This window comes from Muntiacus reevesi, chromosome 4 (genome assembly GCF_963930625.1).
Source record: "Muntiacus reevesi chromosome 4, mMunRee1.1, whole genome shotgun sequence".
NCBI lineage: Eukaryota > Metazoa > Chordata > Mammalia > Artiodactyla > Cervidae > Muntiacus > Muntiacus reevesi.
In genome coordinates this window covers 102,108,559-102,121,216 of record NC_089252.1, presented here as the reverse complement: position 1 = coordinate 102,121,216, position 12,658 = coordinate 102,108,559, and the positions used below count along the sequence as shown (strand labels likewise).

Here is a 12,658-nt window from a genome sequence, read left to right as displayed (position 1 = left end):
GCCAGAAAAGAAAATGAAAAGCGAGACTGAATCTCTGCGGTCCATTCTCTGGACGCTGAATGTCCCACTATTGCATCTCGGCATGACATTTCACGGTCAGCAGGGGAGGAGGCCTGGGCCTGAAAGCTGAACAAATGCCGGGCACACAGGCCTGCCGGCGCTCTCGCCAGCTCCCTGTACTTATGAATAAAAGATGGAGGTTTTGTCTATGTCGTCTCCCTGGTACCCTGGGAGAATAACAACTTGTTGCTTTTTGACATTTTAACTTACTTTGAGAAATAATCAATATTAATTTTCTGTGCCTTTGACCCTGAAATCTAGGGTAGGGATAAAAAATAAAAGCATGCCATGAGGTGGAAGACAGTAATTCAAATTAAACAAATAAACTCTCTTAAGGGTCTCTGATAAAATAATTCAGGCAGTATGTACTCACAGAAGGAGAAGGCTGGAAACTGACTTTAAGGACATGTTTTGAGTGGAGTGGCCTTTTCTGGGAATAAAGTTCAATGTTTTCTCAGCACAAAGGAAAGAAGTGACCGAGTTTGGTGTGAGGGAGCACTCAACCATGCACTCGCCCAGGCCAAAGCGGGAGCTATAATAGGAACTCAATCCTGGTCAGTCACTGACGGTGACATCTACAACTCTTTGAAACAAGCCCCAGTGAATGGCAAAAGCCTTAAGCATTCTTCGGACGCGACACTCCCAATCTTGAGAGCACAGCTGATTTCAGATCGTCTTCAAGGAAAAAAGATTACAAGATAGTGCAAAAGACACCTTGCCATTTCTTTGGACTCCCAGTAAAGTAAAAGAGAAGCCTTTCTGTACAGCACTGAATTAAAAAAGAACAAATAATACAAGACCAAACTGGGTTAAATCATAAAGTTCTCTGTGTGCAATAATTTCAAGTAGAAAAAACGCATTTTGCTCTTTGCTAGAACTGCACCTGTGTTTGTTACCTACTGATACCTAAAATCCAATAGCGTCACACTTGAACCTTTAAAAAGATCTTGCAAAATTTTAACTTGACCCTAATCATGAGGAAACAATCAGAAATTCAAATTGTGTGACTGTCTATACCACAAGTGACCCCGACTCTTCAGAATGTATATGTTACAAAAGATCAAAAAAGAGGTGCAGGGACTCCATCAGATGCAAGGACACTAAAGAGACAGGGAAGGTCTGCAAGTGGTGAATGGCTCTTGTCTGAATCCTGGATATGATTCAGAAAGAAAGCATGAAGGACACTGGGCAACAACTGAAGTACCTGGGGGCAAAGCACTGGTGACTCTCAGCTAAGAGGAAATGGTGTTTACCCCACTGTTCTTTCAACTTTTCTACAGGTTTGAAATTTTCAGAATCCAAAGTACGTGGGAGACAATACAGTGAAGGGGAGCCCCGGGTTCGAGTGACTGCTGGTCTGCGTGGGCACGGGGCGGCAACGATTTCACATTTCGGTTTAGTTTCAGAAAATGTGTGCTCCCCAAATATAAAGTCTTAATACAGAATAGGTTCAGAATTGACATAAATTTTTAAAAACGTAATAATGTGACTTATTATTCACTTACCTGGGTGGTGGTGGGGGTATGTACACACAGCAGACATTTAAGATAATTTAGGTTTCTGCCTTTATAAAAGGCACAGGTCCCTTTAAAATGCCTTTATGCCTTTCCCTAAAACTTGTCTGCAATTTATCATTTTCTTCCTCCTCTTATCAGAATTCCAGTTTTCAGCACGGCTCTTTAAAACTCCCCTGCCTTCCGCCCAGGCTCTCTCCCGTTATCGACCCCATCTTTTTTTAATGAGATAAAGGCAATGATTATACTAATCTCCAACTTGAAAACTATGCACCATAAGGGGGGGAAAAAGTGTGACCAAGCTCAGTAGACGGGAAATGTGCTCAACTGAACAGATGTCAGGATAGCATTTCTGTGTCTTGAGGTTCAAAACGCAGGGGGGAGCACAAAGGGGCAGGCTGTGCATCCAGAGCGGCCCTGAGAGAGCGGGGTGGCGCGCCTCGAGCACGTCGGACACTGGGAACCCATCGCTCCCGCCCCCCCGACAGCGGTCTTCAGGCAGCACAACCAGATGTTACATTTTCCCTGCTTAATTTCGGTAAAACTCCATGACCTCTTTCTCAAATTAAAAAAGGCAATGCTATTTTTTTTAAAACCACAGGAGCTATCTTTAGGGAAGCCTTCTAAGGATTTCATTAATTCATAGCCAGCCAACCAGGACTTTTCCCACAGTCTCCCACAAAAAAGCCCGGGAAGTCACTGATTGCTTGGCTGGATCTGAATATGAGCAGAGGTAAGATCAGAAATATCTAGTTCCTCCCACGGGGAGGCAAGGCATGGAAATCAAAGCTGGGCAGAAACTCATTACCACAGCTGGCCGGCAAACCCACAGCCCTGGAAAGAAGGCAAAGAGCATCTTTGATTCTGGACGGACCGGTGGGTGACTTCAGAAAATGAAAGGCATTCACAAGCAGAGAGGACTGAAAGAAAATGAGGCTTGATTCTCTGTTAACACTACCAAGTTTTCACATACCACCTAAGGGCTGCTGCCAGGGAGTGAGGGCCATCTTGTTCACATTGTTTCGTGAAGTCCAAAACCAGGATGTTTAGTGAGCCCTTAGCAGTCCTTTTTCATCTATTTACTTTTTCCATTCACAGTGCAGCGTAACCTGGACAGTCCAAACACCCCGTCTTCAAGAATCCAACCCTTTCCTAAGTGCGACTGCCATCCAGGACCAGCCCCGGTCCCCATTTTTCTTGTTCCCTGGGAACCCGTCCTGCAGCCCAGAGGTGGGCCAGTATTGGGGACACGGTGCCAACAAACCACGGTGTGGATGAAGTCGGGCGTATTTTTATCCGCCTCTCAGCACCCAATGCCACATGATGCACCAGTGTTAAGAAAGCATAAATAAAGCCAATTATACTCCGGTCAAAATAAAATGTAAAAGATAAAAGAAAATCAGAACTTCAGAGGACATTGTCATTATTAATACAATTGCTCGCCTTAGATGACACCTGCTCAGAGAGGCCACCCAAGACTGCCAGCTCTCATCGCCCCTGGTTTCCTGCAGAACACTTGCTCACACAGAGGGAGAATCTACTGTGGCCACTGCTGATCTCCTGGTACAACAGGAAGCAAAGAGATCAAGGCCCTGCCCCCAGGGAGCTGACTGTGCGGCAAGGCAGATGCACAGGAGACCAGAAAATACTGTGTGTTTCATGGTACCAAAAAAAAAATCTATGGGGAAAACTCAAGTGAAGAAAAGTGGTGAGCAACAGAGAGTAGTGGTATTTTAAATACAATGGTCAGGTTCTGGTAGCTTGTTATCCAATTCATCTTCCTTACTACAATCTAAGCTCCAGAAACCAGGCCTGCACATAGAAAGCACCAAATACACACTGAAGGAAGGAATGAAGGTCGCTGAGGGTCACCCCCATCAAGCTGTTCGGCTGCTGGAGAAACCTTCCAAGCGCCACCATTCCTGACACGTGCATATGTGGGCAAAATTCAACGCACCCCTTTATCTAGTCCCAGCCTCCGTCTTCAGCCTTCTTGTCCCCACCGCCTCCAAGGAGCCGCCCTCCTCCAGCTTCACCCACATTTTTCTTTCTGTCCAACTGTCCCTCACCTCCGGGCTCCACTTGCCAGAGGCCCTTCTCAAAAGTCCCCTGGGTGAAGTGTGTTTTCCCTAGCCATCTAATCCTTGCCTCAAAGCCTCCTCTAAACCATCCAAATTAAGTGTCTTCTTCATAAACAGATCAAGATTCCCCTTCTTGACTGCATCACTGCAGAAGGCTGGATGCACCCTCACGAGATCTGGAATGAAGGGGTGGTGTCTGATTTCACTTAAGGTAGGCTTCCTGGGAAAGGTGAAAGTCACACGGGGGGGAAGCTGGGGGGCCTTTGTGGAGAAGCCTCCCAGGGAAAGGTGGGTCTCCTCCAAAGCAGGAGAAACTGAGGCAGAACAAGTAGCCAGAGTTCCTGGGAATCAACCGGGACGTGAACTGCAAAGCCAGAGTCCGCGAGGCAGGCGCCAAGCAGCACCTCGGACACAAGCTTCTCGTCGCCCAGCTTGCCACGGGGGAAACGCACAGGCGGGATGTTCCGGGATGCGGAGCAGGAGCCCTGGTTCCTACTACTCTGGGGGGCGTGCGCCAGGCAGAGCGAGGAGGGGGAGCTCCCTGCATCTCCCGGCCTCTGAGCCCCCAGGCCTCACAGCCCCGCCTGGGTGGGAAGCCACTGCAGCCAGGTGCCTGGGCCCACTCCTCTTTGTACTTCCCCAGAAAATGTAACCACAGTACTACCCCGTGGCCTGACACAGAGGAGCCGCTCTTGCCGCCTCACTCCAAATGTCTCTGTGAACTGCAGACTGGGAGCAGTTACAGCAAATCCTATAAGCGTGTGAGTGCCTGGGTCCCAGCCCGGGCAAACGTGCCCCCTCCAGAGGATGGAGGTGATGTGCTGTCACTCAGCTGGGATCGCGCTCAGGCTGACCGCTTGCTCCTGCGTTTTGTCTGGATTGCATTGTATTTTCCTCAGATAAAAGGGAAAGAAACGCTTTTCAGAAGAGAAACCAGAAATCACCTGGACAGAATAAAATCATAGAGAACCATATGGCCTGTCTCAGGGAAACGTACCACCTCTTCTTTCCAAGGAAACCCACCCTCTATCCCCATCAACCTCCCACTAGCAAGTCAAACAGTCCAGCTCAGAACAGAAGTCTGGGGCCATAGCCAGCATTTTTTTAAAGGGTTACCATTCAATGTGGGGAAAAAATCTACAAAACTGACAAAACAGAATACTTGGAAAAACTCTTAGTTTTTAAGGGAGTAAAGGACTTTCAAATTTGAAAAAAAAAAAGCTATATTTAAAGCCTGATCCCTTATGATTTAAAAGGATTCATTTGAAGTATTCATTTAATGTGTAAAAGGTAAATTTCCACCTGAACATTTTCATTAATGCTATCAATTTCCAAATTCTCTTTTCAAAGTCATGGTTACAATTTTATAGGCATTTCTGATAAGTTCAAGCAAGTTTCCCTACAATGTAGTAATTTTAATGAAAAGCCTCATGATTAAGGTCTATTAAGATCAGGTTTAGAGTGAAGAAACGGACAGAAGAATTACAATGTATTAAACTTTCCACAATACCTGCCATCTACTGCCCTTTCAACTTTTAATGCACGGACTTTATGCAAGTAAGACATGAGGTTTACTATAAAACAAATGCCTCTTAAAAGTGCAGAGTAGAGGTAGTTTTCATTTACCCTATTAAATGAGACAATTTATAGGTCAACTTCCGTTTTAGAAGAGAATTACAAGTGTGTTCACATCACATCTTTATTTTGTCATCCACCCGGCTGATTTGTTGAGGACAGCTGGTACTTATTAAGCCCGCCCTTTAAATGTTGTAGCCTTAATTAACTACATCCACCTTTCCCCAACATTTCCAAACAAGGAACCAAAGAAAAGGAAAGCTGTTTTTATCATGGATGCTTTGAACAATGGAGTTGCAAATGTTAAAATAATAGTCTTCGTTAGAAACTCACTAGTCATTCCCTTTTTAGGCCCCTTCAAGAGAAACAGGGTACAGATGGAGTTTAAATTTCAGTCTTTGTTAACTGTAGGTAATTTTTCAATTGTTCAATTTTTAGTTTCATACCTGGTGTTATTAATTAAACCTTCTCAAGATACTGCTCGGGAAAGCAGGAGAGACAGTCTCCGCAGATATATTCTTGTTATTAGTTAAGCTATAAATGTCTTACTTGGGTTTCTGAGCACATGAGAACAAACAGACAGGATCTACAGGCAGAGAATAAGCCAAGTATGGTTTTCTATGAACAGACATCATGCCCTTCCCAGACACTGAAGCATTCCCAACTCACACAATGAGAAATTCAGTGGATCGAATTACTTCAACCTGCCTTATGTAAACGAAAGACACACTCACTCATTTGGTTACAACTTAGGAGGATTTCCTTCTTAAAAAAAAAATAAGAATGCATTCATGACTTTAAGTGTGAATGATATCAACAGGCTAAATTTGAGCAAGATAAGGAGCATCTCAAGGAATCCCCCTTAGATTTGGTCTCTTCTTGCCCCAGCTTTAATCTGCAGTAAGACTAGATCTGTTTCAATAGGATGTGATCACTCCTGGGCTTGTGTCTTTTCAATCAGCCGGTGGCCCTGCCGGGTTTAGAGTGGCAGAGAGGAAGTGGCCTGTGGTTAAACAGAGGAAATACCAAGGCATTTTAATAGAGCAAATAGTCTCTTTACTTCCCACAGGGAAGAGCTTCAAAGGCCCCAGGCCCTGGAGGAGACAATGTGTTGTGGGGCCATCAGTCACCTAATCATGTGTCAGGCCCATTCAGAACATCCCGGCAGCGAAGACAAACACTGCCCAGGAGGACGTTGCCTCCCACTGCCCAGGCAAGTCAGGCTGCCTGGAGATGGGGCCTGCCGCACCGGCACAGACAGGTCCTGGGGCTTGCTGAGGTCAGGAACACTTCCAGATTTGGGGGGGATGTGAAACAGAAATGGTCTTGGCTGCCAGTCTGGGGTGGCTGGACAAAGGTCTGCTCCACAGACAGACCTGTCCCCCAGCCCAGCCTGGTAAGTTCTAGGGGTACCTGAACCCCTGCTTCATCCCATTTTTTTTTTTTTTTTACAGATCAAGGGTGAGGGGCCCTGAGCTTCCAGAAGCCTAAGAACCTATCCATCAGGGGCAGACACAAGAGGCAGCAAGGAATGAAAGGAACTAACTGTTGATGGGATGGCCTCAGCAGCAGCAGACATCTGCCAGGTATGGCATGTGAAAAGTTTAGGGACTGATGAGGGAAAGAGAGTCTGAAAGCTTTAAAAAAAAAAAAAAAAAAAAAATTTTAAGCCAAATGATGTATGAGAAATACTCAACTTAAAGACTTAAAAAAGCATTAGCAGTTCTTTCCTTTGTAAGGAAGCTGTCTGAAAGGTTTGAACGGCTGAGAATATGATTTGGACCCTACTCGAGTCTTTCCTGAGACTGTTTTCCAGACAGGCCCAGCTGTTCTGGGGAGGAATCCAGTGGAGGCGTCGGTCCCCCTCACCCCGGCCTCCTCTTCAGTCCCCAGTACCAGAGGCACCCCCGGAACCACTGGCTCCCCGGGTCCCCCCTCAGCCAGCCTCACCCCTGCCATTTTCCAGGGCTTGGACAAAGTCTCCACTTTCCATTTTAAAGGTCCAGTGAAGTAATTTAAAGTCAAGCTCTGATTTTAAATGTTTACAGTGCGGCTTCTCACCTCCTTCTTGCCATCACAGAAGTCCTTTCTCCTAGAGCAGTGATTCTCACTGCTGAGAGCATCAGAGGAACTTGCTAAAATTATCAGTTCCTGGACCCCACCTCATGCCCATTCTGGTCTCACTGGTCTTGAATCTGCATTTTAATGAGCTCCCAAGGCAATCCTGATACTGGAAGGGCTCTGACTTCACTTTGAGAAATGTCTAGAAGGAAATGGTGCCTCAGCCAGTACTTAGCTGCTGGGCTCATTCACCCAGCTGTACCCTCCCAATCTCCCCCTGCCGCACCCCCCGCCTACCCCCACCCCCCCCACCCCCCAGTTAATAACTAGCACAATGCCCCAGGCACTGCAGGGGCTCTGGGGCCAGTGGACCAATGGGGGAGGGATGGGAAGTGAGGGCTGCTCAAGAAAGATGGACCCCAGCCAGAGGATTCCCAATTAACACAGCAAAGCAGGCTGGAAGAAAGCATCACGCTTCTTATAAAAATGTTTCTCTGAAAATGTGTCAACCAGGGCTGAGTCATTTTTAACTTAGAGAGGCAATGTGCAACATGGACAACACAGCCACAAGACAGGCAGATCAGATGCAGGCTTGAGAGCCACGAGCTGCAAGTGAATGAAAACACATCCAATTCAGAATTAAATAAACATGGCTGGGCTCGCGGCCAAGGAGAGTTCTTAGATTGGACTTTTATCAAGAACCTAAATTTTAATCAGCTGCAACTTCTTCTTTTCCAAGTACCACCCTATTTCTTCCTACCTTTTGAGATGAAGTGTTTGCCTTAAATGGGAAACTTGCACTTCATTGTAAAGACGATGCCAGCATTCTGGCTTCCTGAATTCCTGAAGAAGCAGACTTTTGGGAGGGGAGGCAGTGGAAATTGAGTTTCAGGGATAATAGACTAGGGAAGGGGTACCCCATTTAGGTAAGAAGGCAAGAAATGTTCCTTCCTCCTCCACTGCAAGAAAAGCCACTGAATAAAAACCAGTGGGAATAGATTTCTAATTCCTTGTTCCATGCATAGGCTTCTTAAAACAATGAGCAAGGTAAGGACAGGGAGGGGCGGGGGGAACCTCTGTGCAAGTGACTGATATAAAGTTACACATACAAACACAACCATTCCACTTCCAAGAATCAAGCAGTTAAGACTGTCAAGGAGGATGCTGGCCGCTCTGGAAGTTTTACAAGTTGTTACTTCTTTGAGAAAACTGTATTACTCAAAGGGCAACTTCACCTGGCAAGTGCCCTAAGAGACTTTGTTTTTAAAGCAGTCGAGGAAGTGTGCCCACAACTCATTTCTAAAACACTGAGATGGTATCAGCCCCTTAATTGCCCCACTAATAATGGGAGGTTGTGAAATCTGACCACTTAAACCAGGCTGGCTCCTCTGAGAGCAACCCCAAAGGGAGGGTTACAGCTGCTGAGGGTTAGCCGGCTCCAGTCACCTTGGGAGTCCTGGGAAAACACATTCTTGCAGGGGCAAGAGCTCCTGGAACACCCGCTCCCTCCAGAGCCAGGGGGTCAATGGCTCAGTTCCTCTCCAGCACCCAGATCCTGCACCTCCTTCAGGGCTCACTCCTCTGCCCTGCTGTGCCTCTACCCTCCAGGTTCTGTGTGACCTAGACCCACAGGAAGCCTTCACTTATTTGCATCACACAGCATCAACCCCTACTGTTAGATGTGAGCACGGCCCCAAATAGACGGTAAGCAACCTCAGAACTGAGACCAAGGTCTATGGGTTGAACACACTGTCAGGTGGGTCACATGGAGATGAATCAGACACCCAAGTAGCAGTACATCAGTACTTACTGGCCAGCCCCCTGACAAAGCAACTTCTGGAAAAATTCACCTAGGGAGGCAGGGGGAGAGGGGGCTTCCTGCAGGAAGTGACGCTGGAGCTGAGAGGGGAGGCTGAGGTGTGAAGGGAAGGAACACAGGCGGGAACAGAATGTACAAAAGCCTGCTTCGGGGAATACACTGCAGCCCGCTGCTCTGATCTTCATCCCTCCCCTTCCCCCTTCTATCTATCACTTAATACAGGATTTAGCAGGAAGACTGCGAGGTCTAATTGGGTTCATCCAAGATTTACACTGCGCCAGGCCCTGAGCCCACCAACAAGAGGTTAAGTGCCTGGCTAAGGAAACTAGTCTGAAGACACAGATGGGAACACATACTGACAACGCAGTCTGATGAGAGCCAAAGGCAAGGACCAGCAAGAGAAGGCGAAGCAAGGGGAATAGCATTCAGAGAGGGCCTCCTTGAGGAAGCATCACCTGAGCTGAGTCTTAGGCCCATTGGGCTCTCAGGGGAGGAAAAGGAGCAGGGAAGCAGCATGCCCTTGGCAGCATCATAGGCACAGGAGTTAGGAAGCAGGGTGGGAGGGGCAGGTGGAGGCTGGGAAGGTGAGTATGTGAGGCAGGTGGGTGAGCTGGGCTCCGTGAATCAAAGAGCAAGTCCAGGAAAGAAGGTGCCAGGTATTAAGTTGGGGAGAGCCCGGAATCCAGGAGGTGACCCTGAGACTCCCATGCTCATTTAGGAAGTCGGTGAAGATGACCCCAAGGGAAGGATTGTGGGACCAAGGTTAAGAGCTGTTGAGAAGGTTACCTCCAGCATGAATGCAAAGCCACTGGAGCGAGGTTCAGGATGGGGAACCCATGTACACCCAAGGTGGATTCACATCAGTGTATGGCAAAACCAATCCAATATTGTAAAGTAAATAAATGAATAAGTAAATAAAACTGAGATTAAAAAACAACAACAACAATGTGGGCGCAGGTTAAGGGAGAACAGATTCTCACTGAGAGCGCAAAGCCACTAGCTCGGCTCCTTTAGGGACCTGCTATACCCACAGCATTAAAACTTCACACAGTTGGTGCATGGATACATGAAGCGACCTGGGCAACTGCAGAAAAACAGCAAATTACACTGACCTACCTATGCCATCTTATGAAAATAGGAAATGCCAGTGATGCTGTTTACCCAAACGCCAACATACCAGTGTAGAGGTAAAAAATTTAAAAACTGGTAAGTCAATGTGAGGATAGTCTTAAGGAAAACTTTTAAAACCCCCAAACAGGAAAACTTGGTATCTACTGGGGAAAAAAAAGAATAGTGGTATTTTACTAAAATGGAGCAAAGTAGGAAAATACGATGTTTTACTCAAATAAGGAGGTTTTGTTCACTATGGGGTGCGTGAGAAGGTGGGTGACAGCTGTCTACACTGCAGCCATTGGGCTTGAAGACATTTCAGCTTAGCCGGCTGGTACCTAGTCTTCCTTGCTGTGTTTCTCTGAAGGCAGGGCAAGTGACGTGAGGGCACCAGCCTGTGGTCCTAAAGGGGTGGCAGTTCTAGGCCGTGACTGCTTGAGGCCCATTCACAGCACCCCACAAAAGGTGAATGAGCACTGCTCTAAGAGATCTACCCCCTACCCTTCCCTCAGAGAAGCAGTGCTAGCGAAGCTAGGAAATCCCCATTTACTCCCATTTCCCAAGTGAAGAATCGAGGCTCAAAGCTGCCCAGGAAAAGAGGCAAGGTCATGTTCGTCGCTGCCTGAGTGCAAAGCGGTGTCCTCTCCACAAAGCTGAAGGCGGTGAGTGCCCACACGCCAGGTTGATCCTGGCTTGGGTGGGAGGGGAGCCGGGGTCAGATAGATACAGTCTCCAAGTCCTCGCGCTCCCCAAACCCAGGAGCACTGCTGGGGAGCTGGGATGGCAAGCTTCCAGAGCACAACCCCCTCCACATGTCCCACCGCTCAGATGGCGTTCAAGAAGCGATGGTTAGGGGCAGACGGCTCCCAACACAGGACAACGACGCTGCCCCTCTGCTCTCAGACACCTGACCGAGGTGACAAACTCACTTCTCCCTTTGGTCATGAAAAATATCCGCAACTTAAGCGGGGTCGGGGTGTGCGTGGGTACTAGAGGGTCATCTGAGAGACCATCCGCAAGGCAAAGGGCTGAATGCAAAAGCAAACTGGAGTCTTGAGCGGGGGTGAAAGTGGGGTAAGATGGCCTGGCCTGGAAGGAACAAAGCAGTCCCGAGAATGGGGCGCACCCCTGCCCAGCATTCAGGGTCCCCTGCCTGGTGGTCCCGGACCTTTACAGAGCTGAGGACCGGAGGTTCGGGGGAAGAGCCCTCTCCCGACTCCCGCTCCAAAGCGCCCCCCATTCGGACAGCGCGGAGGAGCCTATCCCGGGGGCGCGCTGCCCTGAGGTCCCGGGCCTGGAACAAAGGGTGGGGCGCCCGCCCGCCGCCCGGCGCCCCTCTCGCCCGCCCGCCTGGAGCCGGACCCCAGCCCGTGGCCGCGCCTCATTAGCAACACAAAGCCGGGGGTCGGGCGGCCTCTTTCAACCCAGCCGGGGGCAGCCGGACGCGCGCCCCGGGAGGGAGGCAGGAGGGCGGGAGCAGACGGGATCCCAGCCCAGTCGCGCACGCCACGGACGGAGAGCAGGCAAGTCGGCGTGGGCTCCGCTGCCCGCGAGCACCTGTGCCCCCGCGCTCTGGGGGACAGCGAGACCTCTCCTTACCCTCCAGCCACAGGTGTCGGCGCCCCGCGCTCTGCTGGAGCCGCCTGCGGCCACGGCCAGCTGGGAGCCGTTGAGGCAGGCGTTGACCGTGAAGAAGACCGAGCAGAGCTGCAGCCACGGGGCCATGGCCGTGCGCTCGCCCAGCCGGGCCCTACTCTGCTCCCGGGCCGCCTGCCGCTGGCCAGCCCGGAGTGGGCGGTGGCGCCGGCAGCCGCGGCGGAGCGGGCAGCACCTCTGGGCATGCGCGGCGGACCCTAGCCCCGCCCCTTCCCCGGGGCCCGCCCCTAGGCTCGAACTTCAGGTTTTGGCCCCGCCCCCCAGGTCTGGCTTGGTGACTGAGGCCAAGAAATTAAAAGATGCTTAAACCTTGGAAGAAAAGCTATGACAAACCTAGACAGCGTATTAAAAAACAGAAACAAACAAACAAAAAAAGCAGAGACATTACTTTGCCGACAAAGTATAGTCAAAGTTATGGTTTTTCCAGTAGTCAAGTACGGATGTGAGAATTGGATCATAAAGAAGGCTGAGCGCAGAAGAATTCATGCTTTTGAACCGTGGTGTTGGAGAAGACTCTTGAGAGTCCCTTGGACAGCAAAGAGATCAAACTAGTCAATCCTGAAGGAAATCAACCCTGAATATTCATTGGAAGGAATGATGCTGAAGCTGAAGCTCCAGTACTTTGGCCACCTGATTAGAACAGCCAACTAACTACACTGGAAAAGACCCTGATGCTAGGAAAGATTGAGGGCAGGAGGAAAGGGGGGCGACAGAGGATGAGATGGTTGGATGGTATCAATGACTTGAGTTTGAGCAAGCTGCAGGAGATAGTAAAGGGCAGG

General features: G+C 49.0%; 1 protein-coding gene across 1 annotated transcript in view; it reads right to left on the bottom strand.

Annotated features, from left to right (window-relative positions):
• IL17RD (interleukin 17 receptor D) overlaps positions 1–11,980 on the bottom strand; it is a 68,578-nt gene extending 56,598 nt beyond the window's left edge. Inside the window, exon 1 of the mRNA XM_065933446.1 lies at positions 11,820–11,980. Within this exon, the coding sequence (XP_065789518.1) occupies positions 11,820–11,945 (126 nt within the window). The 5' untranslated portion in view covers positions 11,946–11,980. The remainder of the gene's footprint in view (positions 1–11,819) is intronic.
• Positions 11,981–12,658: the final 678 nt, after the last annotated feature.